Source organism: Patiria miniata, unplaced genomic scaffold (genome assembly GCF_015706575.1).
Source record: "Patiria miniata isolate m_02_andy unplaced genomic scaffold, ASM1570657v1 HiC_scaffold_27, whole genome shotgun sequence".
Classification (NCBI taxonomy): domain Eukaryota; kingdom Metazoa; phylum Echinodermata; class Asteroidea; order Valvatida; family Asterinidae; genus Patiria; species Patiria miniata.
The window spans coordinates 1,028,419-1,037,989 of NW_024037066.1; the positions used below are offsets into that span (position 1 = coordinate 1,028,419).

Here is a 9,571-nt window from a genome sequence, read left to right on the forward strand (position 1 = left end):
TTGTTTTACCTTGGTTTTATCCGCGTACCGTGCGGCCATCATAACCCGCGCATAAAGTCTTAAGGTCGGTTTTCACGGGGCACGCGAACGATTTGCGAAGGATGCAAATGTCGAAAAAATGGCAAAGTCCAACATGTTTTTCTCCGAATGTCTCCCGACAATGGAGTCGTAAACCATTCTTGCGCAGTTTGTGTGAAGTTCTCACAACGTATGTGCGAATGTCGTGTGTACCGTGACTGAACTACGGCCATACACGAAGAACACGCGACTTAAATGCGAACAACGCGAATGTTCCAAGAATCACGGGCAAAATTCTTGTGAAAAGGTCGAGAAATAATCGGGCGAACTTCGCTTCTAGCACGAGACATTCTCCAAATTGTCGGGGTCTGTTTGGGGATTTACGAAGAGTTGCGAACATCGCGCACGTCTTGAGTAGGTCCTGCGCATTATGACGAAGCTTTTAAGACATTTTTGAGAACAAATCGCGAGCAAAACACGACCCGGGATGCTGGAAACGTTCGCAAGAAATATCAAAAATGTTTGAAACTCCCGCCGAACTTAAAACGACGCCCGCGAACGCCCGCTTCCGAGCCCCCGCGATGGTTTTCACGTGGCACGCGAACGATTTGGGAAGGGTGCGAATGTCGAAAAAATGGCAAAGTCCAACATTCGTATTTTATGCTGCAAAGGATCGCCAAACCATCGCGAGGGTTCAGAAGCATCGTCAATTATTCGCGGTCGTCTTTTTAAGTTCGGCGGGAGTTTCAAAATTCCGAATGTTGGACTTTGCCATTTTTTCGACATTCGCATCCTTCGCAAATCGTTCGCGTGCCCCGTGAAAACCGACCTTTAGGAGGTGCGTGAAAATTGCCACGCCTTTTGAACGATTGTTCTTTCTCAAACTCAAAACGCGTGGCCCGTCGGATCACCGTCCGTTTTTCACCGATAGTATACATTTTGAAATATTTGCCGGGGGGGGGGGGCGTGCGCCCCCTGCGCCCCCCGCTGGATCAGCCAATGTCGAGGTCATTCGGACTATAACTCGGACTTGGGCTCGTTAGTTCTTGAGCACGCCTGGATTAAGATAAAGTCGAGGTCATTCGGACTTCAACTCGGACATGGGCTCGATAGTACTTGAGCGCGCCTGGATTCAGATAAAGTCGGGGTCATTCGGACTATAACTCGGACTTGGGCTCGTTAGTACTTGAGCGCGCCTGGATTAAGATAAAGTCGAGGTGATTCGGACTTCAACTCGGACTAGGGGGCCTTAGTACTTGAGCGCGCCTGGATTAAGATAAAGTCGAGGTCATTCGGACTATTAAAACTCGGACTTGGGCTCGTTAGTACTTGAGCGCGCCTGGATTCAGATAAAGTCGAGGTCATTCGGACTATAACTCGGACTTGGGCTCGTTAGTATACTTGAGCACGCTTGGATTAAGATAAAGTCGAGGTCATTCGGACTTCAACTCGGACTTGGGGTCGTTAGTATACTTGAGCACGCCTGGATTAAGATAAAGTCGAGGTCATTCGAACTTCAACTCGGACTTGGGCTCGTTAGTATACTTGAGCACGCCTGGATTAAGATAAAGTCGAGGTCATTCGGACTTCAACTCGGACTTGGGCTCGTTAGTACTTGAGCACGCTTGGATTCAGATAAAGTCGAGGTCATTCGGACTTCAACTCGTCCTGAGCTGAGGTATTTTGGAGTTCGCTTTTGGGTACAACTCAATTGACAATAACGAATATTCAACTTTTATACAGCATTACCACGAACAACTGCAACCCTCATGAAAACAAGATTTTGTTTTAATTTTTGAGTAAGATTTGAGGCTTTGCATGGTGGAGATACTAATAAATGAAAGGTTTGCGTAAACACCATGGGCGAATAATTCTCTTAGTTAGGTAGTTATTCGCACATGGTCTTTCCGCAAACCTTTCATGTATTTTGATTTTTGTTTTCCCCCCAAACACGTTCCCCCTGCGGATACACTGGCATTATCGAGTCCGATGGGAGCGGGAACCATTCTACCCTGCGAGAACTGAATGATTGTCGGGCCCCAAGTAATTTAAACTGTGTAAAGGGATTGTTTATAAAGATTGAAGAAATATTTAAGCGATGCCACATACTAAGGTCCAAGAATTCGGTATATGCTTCAAAATATGACCAAAAAATATTCCACATTCAAATGTTTGCATAAAAAGTATAACCACGCCACCAAATAGACATTTATTGCAAACATGGGTTTTATGCAAACATAGGTTTGAGGCAAGAAGCGATTGCCGCTGACCGACATAAATATAGCAGCGTGATTTTTCATGTGGCTCCCGCCGGGCTTGTACGCCGAGTGTCCGGTCAATGTGACTGTCCATGCACGGTGGTGACATCGTTTGTGGCCCGCAGCCCGTAATTCAGCCCGTAATTCAGCCCGGCGCGATTCATCACCGCGTTCAGCCCGTAATTTGGAGATGGAACACCGAAGTGCACAGTTACTCATTTTCACTCGTTACTAATTCTTCGCCCTCGTGTGCTCAGGACGAGGGCAATTTTTTAAGTCTTCAATTTTTGCATCCAGACAAAAGCGAGAAATCCTTGGAGAATTTGCGAAAAAAAAATGACCCAAAAGTTTGTACCCCTGTACCTTTTCTTGCCTCAAGACCATTAATGCGCATGCGCATTATCTTTGACATCCCAACTGGAGCAGACCACACATTCTTAGACGGTTCAATACTTTGAACAAAAAAATGTTTGGGCGTGGCAGCCCCAAGAAAATAAAATTTTGTTTCTCAACTGCTAGACGTGTGTTCAGCAAAAACCACAAAAATCCCTACCACGTAAACTAAATTCGTGTTTGTCATTTTAACAGTAATTTCGTTCAAAAAAAATAATCACCTTGTGACACGTGACCAGCGGTTTCATTGGATGATTTGTTTAAAAAAACAAAATTGTGTTGTCAGTCAGTCAGGAGCACAATAACGTATTCCAATAACGAATTGATACCAATGTAATTAAATAAGCATTATTACTTAAAGTAGATGTACAGGGTTTATCATCCCCACCCAAAACTAAGAATGAGTTAGTTCTTGAAAGTTATGAACTTGGGCATTGTCAGTAAGGTTGGATCACCGCAATTGCGTCCATGCCGTCATTAATTTTATGACTAAAAATAATTTATTTCAAAACAAAGACTAAAGTCCTTTATTCACGTTGTTCCGATTCATTGGTAAAATGAGTTGTCCACTCAGACATGAATTACCGAAAAAAATATTTCTGACCAATGAAATTAAATGAGTATTTTTCCTTGCCAAAATGCATATATGTTTACTCCAATGTTTAGCATCAGAATAAACCTTCTTTTGTCAATACTCTTTGGCAATGGGTTAGCTATATTTTAATGCTAAATAGAAAATGTCTTAAATAAAGTACTTATTCATGCAGAGCAGAACGGGTACATTGTGTGCACTAGCGTACTCCTATTCACCACAAGGGCGGATCCGGGGGGGGGGGGGCAAGGGGGCCATCCCCCCCCCCAAAAAAAAAGAAACCATTTTTTTTTTAAGGTGACATCGCAATAAAGGCAGGCAATGAGTACACCACCATCTTTTCCTCAAAAAAAAAAGTGGTCAGTGGTTAAAGTGGTCAGAAATTGCGTCAGATCGCACCACAGAGCATCTAGAATCCAAAAATTTCGGGGCCCTTAAGCAGGCCCGGAACCCCACGCCGTAATTTTTTTGACCCACTTTGTTGGGGGACCAAATTTTTTTTTGGCCCCCCAAAAATTGTGTTCTGGATCCGACTTGATTCAACACACAGTGCACAGTTTCAAGACATTGTAGGTATCCATCTCGCCACTGCGAACTTCATTTTTTTAAAAATCAATTTGGTTTCGGGCATCCATGAAAGTAAGGAGGAAAGATGGATTTTAAAGAAGAGTTTGTAAACTATCGACACCATGCTAACAAAGCTTAATATAAGACATCTATGCAAAATCAACGAATCATTTTTGTAATCTCTTGCCGGTTCGTGTCTTTTTCGGGGGGGGGGGGGGGGTGCGGCTAAAAAGGGCCAGTATCGTTTAACATGAGCCAACTTTATGTTTCCATTTTTTTCGAGCCAGGTTCAACTCTTTTACATTTTTCTGATTTGAAAAAAAAGTTGTAGAAAATGAGAAAATAAAAGCTTCATGTTAAATTGACTCATTAAACGCGCATCCAATAATTTCAAACTCATTTGCACCCCCCTCCCCCCCCCCCCTGTTCAGCCAGGTGTATTTATGGAAACAAACTTTTTTCACTTGTAGTGATTGACGACACAGCTTCAGCACTTCTACGATGGGTTGGGGTTGTTCATCGTTGTCCTTGCTGGCCACCATCGCATTCATGCTGTGTACCACCTCGTGTGCGCAGTATAGTTGGGAATCTTCCATTGATGGTAAGGTGATGAAATCTTTACTGTCTCCGAAAATGAAATCGCCTATCATAGATTTCCCAGAAGTTCACGATTCGTTTGCTCCAACTCGACGAAATTTATATGATCTATCCCTTTGTCTTTTCACAATTTGTGGATTCATTTTACATCCCCTGATAACGATAATGACATTATCATCTGTCTGCTTCTCTCGGATGGACTATCAATTCATCAGAATCCATGGGCGAAGACGAAAATCTTGTTGATATTAGAAGTTCGCCGGTGAATGGATTAAATTTGGGCAATCACATTCGTTTTGAAACTTCACTCCGTTCTAAGTACACTGTAAAAACTCCCTGGTCAAAATTGACCCAGAATTGACCCGTCTATATCCGCACAACCATTTTCCGGGTCAAAATTTACCCTTTTCTGGTAAAAATGAACTTTTTTTCGGGTTAAAAATTACATTTCTCTGGATCATTTGACCTAGAAAAAACGGGGTTTTTTACCCTGAAACGGACTGTGCAGATATAGACTCATATCGGGGTCAATTTGACACCAGAGTTGTTAGATTGTATGATACTGTACACCAGTGTTGTAGTTGAGTCACTTGAGTCGAGTCCGTCTCGGGTCGTTTGGTTCAAGTCCGAGTCACGAGTCATTTGAGTACGAGTCATTTGAGTCAAGTCCGAGTCCTGATAAATATATCTTGGTCCAAGTATTGGAATGGATACACTGGAGAATAACCACAGCTATATAAGAGAAGTGCCAACCTAATCAAAACACACCAAAAAGCAGTTATATACAACAAATTATATCATGAAAACCAAATGTTTGTCAGTTTGCCTCTTTTTGGATCACTCGTTGGTATATTCCTCGAATGAAACTTTCATGCATGGACACTCAGTGGCGTACTAAGGGGAGGCCTCCGTATACCATCCTTAATTGGGGGGGGGGGGGGGGGGGGGGGGAGCAAGCATGAGCTTTTAATCGTTCAAACTCATTGAGTATACCCCCTCCCTAAACCCCCACCTCCGGCAAATTGGATAAGCTCTCCATGATGAGTTGGAAATAATAATATAAATCATGCTTGTATTTGTTACTCTAACATATTCAATAGACATGAGACACAATGACGTCACGCTTTGTTTACAAAGTCATGTGCGCTTTCCATTGGAGCTTTGTGGATCTCTTCCCCGTAGGAAAGCGCAAAGCATGACGTCATTACGTCTTAGGTCTATTTTCTTGAAATCAGCAAGTTTTAAGACAATATTAAAGATGTACTGTCCGAGCTGTTTAACAAATTCCTTTTTTATCTTTATGTATAGCCATCTTGAATCCTCTGTTCAAACGATTAAAATTTCCCCCTATTTTTGACAGCTGCAACCCCCTTGAGAAAAGGTTTTTGGATCGTTATTGCGCACAAACAGATCCGCCCTGCGAGCAGACTGGTTGCCTGTCCCCATAATTATGATCGTTTCTGATATAGAGGCGGGAACCAGTCGACGAGTGTCGGGGCCGCAAATAATTCAAAAGTGTGAAGTAAATATTCCAAAACTATTTGGTGTTTTCTTGTGTTGATGCTCGAAAATGGCCCGGACAGAACATCTTTAAAAAAAAATCTTGGTATATAGACAATTATTTTGCTTATATCTTGGGGCATAGGTCGAGCCGGGGTGCAATGAAAGTTGGTGCATGATGTCACACTGATCACTGAAGGCCGTGTCAATGACACCGGTTACAAAAAGAAGAACATTCCAATCATTCAAAGATTGACCTCAGAGGAAGTTTCATTTTGTGTAACGAAATGGAAACCATTTCTCACCTTGAGATTCTACAATCCAATCAACGATGACAATAATGTTGGTTCTTTTCATTTTTGTGCCGTAACAGGTTCTCCCCGTTCACGCTGTTGGCAATTCTCTACTTCCGTTGTCTGTGATGGCGATTGGAATCTTGAAAGCTTCCAAAGCATCGACCATGGAATAGAAGTTATGTAAGAAACAAGCCTATACTTTACTTGTTAGATGAAACATTTCGCACACTTAAACTGTTTAAAAAATTCAAACTGCTAAAGTGAACTCTTATTTTCTTTATTCTGTCATTGGTTCTTCTCATATATAAATAACAATGAGAAGAATCGAAATTAATTGGTAAAATTGATTTCCTCTGCAACACAATAACGGAAGACAGTAATATCAGGATTTTCAATGAGAACCAAGAACCGTCGTGTGCCCGGCAAAGGGGCGTATGCGCCCTCACGTGCGAACGCGAAATCACCCAAATCTAGTAGACTGGTTGCAGAACATTGCGTCTATTTTAATAAAATTTCAACATTTTCTTAAGAAATTAACTCAATTTTTTCCAAAAATTATGCTTCATAAATGTTATAATACGCGCGGGAGAACATTGGATTTATAATTTGCGAGGAGCTTGGGAACCGTTGGAGCTTTTCAATGCAATGTTCTTAAAGTGTTTTTTTTTTTTTAGGTCAGAACGTTCGTATGCTTTTCTCCCGGGCACACGATGTACCCAATTTGACGGATTGAGATAAATTGTGTGCATTACAATTAAAGTATACATTAAATTCGCGTTTAAAAATCATGGTCATCAATGTTCGAAATTGAAATACTAGGTTTATCCGAAGCTGTGGACAAGATATTATGGTCTCCTTGCGCTGTTTGTTAAGTCGGACAATGTCCAGCAGTTAGACTCTCGTGAACTTTTTCCAGCCAGTGCAGGTACATGAGTCGCTGTCGTCTCCTGCTCGTTTACCCTCGATCTTTCCATTGATGGCCAAATCTTTGAATTTTCCTTTTCGAATGTCTTGTCCCAGGAAGCGTTTAAGTGTCAGTTCAAAATGATTGCCATCAGCTACCAAGATCAGACGTTCCAGTGCGTTGCAGAACCGCCCGGTTGCACACTCTGTCGACCTATGCAGTTCGTAGCATCTCCGCAAAAGCCAGGGAAAATAGGTCTGGTGATCAAACGCATAATACTTGCCTCACAGCGCTCTTTATCTTCACATACTTCACTCAAGACGCCATTCGGTCTTACTGTCTGTTAGGAGACTTCCTTTTATCATGTTCTTAATCAGCTCCATATGCACCTGTCTGTCAATGCAATATCGAGTGCGTCGATAAGCATTTCGACCAGGGGTTCTTGGCGCACTCAGTCGAATGAAGATAGCGTTTCGCGTGTCTTTATCCGGTGTGAAGCCGTACCGCTCTTCTACGGTTCTTCGTTCTCGCAATCTGTCCAGCATGATACGAAGGACTAGTTTCAAGAAATGACTCATTAAGCTGATCGTTCGATGTCGTTTGCATCCCGTTACTCGCGGTTTTTCTTCGGAAAAATGATGTACACAGATTTGCAAATCTCATGGGGAAACCGACCTTCGTCGCAGATTCTGTTTGCAAGCCGCGTTAACCGATCGACACCGATGTCACCCAGTACGACGAGCATCATCTACGACGACTCCATCTTAACCAGCTGCCTTGCCAGTCTCCAGCGCCTTCTCTACCTCGTCGGTGCACCCTTCCGAACCGTCGGTCTCTCTCCCCTGTTATCTGCGAATAGATCATCGACTTTTGCCACCTCATCAGAATCCCCTTCTGTTCCACAACGATGATGCCGTCCTTCGCCTCGAACAGCTTCGCCTTTTCTTCTCCCGTCACCTGCCGAACCGTATCGTGCATCTTCTGTGGGTCTACTCGTTCAAGTACGGATTTACGATTCCGGCGCCGTTTACTTTACTCTGTTCGTCCATCAGCTCCAATATCCGATGGGACGTCCTTCAGTCGTGATTTGCCGCCCTGATAGTTCGCAGTAGCACCTGATCAGCGGCTTCTGTAAACCGGTTGAGTGAGCTTCAGGAAATATTCTTCTAGCTCAATGGTGTTGGCATCACTCTCCTTAGGTTCATCCTGTCTCGGACTTTAAAGATATAGTCCATCATTTGTAATTTGTGCATTTTGTTCGTTTGAAGCAACGAAAGTGTTCAAAATCTAATGAAGGATACTGAACAACTTACCTGATGAAGTTTCAGCTCAGCTTCAGCAAGGGCGGATCCGGGGGGGGGGGCAAAGGGGGCCATCCCCCCCCCAAAAAAAACCCCGAAACCAATTGGTTTTTTTTTATGTGACGTCGCAATAAAGGCAGGCAATGAGTACACCACCATCTTTTCCTCAAAAAACATTGGCTAAAGTGGTCAGAAATTGCCTTAGATCGCACCACAGAGCATCGAGAATCCAAAAAAATTTCGAGGCCCTTAAGCGGGCCCCGAACCCCACGTCGTAATTTTTTGACCCACTTTTTGGGAGACACAATTTTTTGTTGGCCCCCCCAAAAAAATTGGGTTCGAGATCCGCCCTTGAGCTTCAGCTGTATATTCCGAGAAAAACAGCATTCTAGGATCTCAATTTTAAATCAAAAGTTGCTGAATCATGTTTTGAATTGTTTTGAATTGCAGCTATACGCGATGTCGCGCACTGATCCGACGAATTATAGCAACCGCGCGCGCCTGTGCGTCGTGCCAATGCTTGCGCGCGCTGCGCCGAATAACAAAACGAACTACTAATTTAAATTTTCCTACGGGTGCGTCTTAAGACGCACCGTTGGAAAGGCCTTCTTTCGTTGATTTCTTCAAAATGATAGCTTGCCAGAAAGATGAATTTCTCAGGGAGTTTAGTCCACTTACTATCTTTCAACCAAGTATGTTTTTCAACAATAATACGCCAGTTACTTTTTCGGATGGCTGCAAATGATGGAATATAGCTAGCTTTAAATCAATTATTTCAGTTTGTTGTTTACTAATTACTCATTAAAATAATAACTACCTAATGCAAAAATGTACTCAAAACTTTAGCTTGGGCGTTATCATCCAACTTGGCATGGCTTTGGCTATGCTCATTGCAAGCTATGTTTTAAAGATTTGAAATTTCATTGCTATAGTAAGTGATGACAAATCTTTGGAATGACTAATTATTAATGGACAACCTAAGGTACCATTAATTGGCATACCTCCTTTTACCGCACTGTCCACAGCTTCGACAGCACATTCCTCCGACAGCTTTACTCACCACTTATTCAGCAAACTTGGAAAAAGAGGTTTTTTGGTCTTTGTTTTGCAATCAATGGTGTTCAATTTTTGCACTGCAGCCCGTT

The 9,571-nt window shown here is 42.8% G+C and overlaps 1 protein-coding gene across 1 annotated transcript in view; it reads right to left on the reverse strand.

The window, feature by feature from the left end:
- LOC119734546 (monocarboxylate transporter 12-like) overlaps positions 1 to 8,103 on the reverse strand; it is a 35,251-nt gene extending 27,148 nt beyond the window's left edge. Inside the window, exon 1 of the mRNA XM_038208083.1 lies at positions 7,929 to 8,103. Within this exon, the coding sequence (XP_038064011.1) occupies positions 7,929 to 8,103 (175 nt within the window). The remainder of the gene's footprint in view (positions 1 to 7,928) is intronic.
- Between the last annotated feature and the right edge of the window lie 1,468 nt (positions 8,104 to 9,571).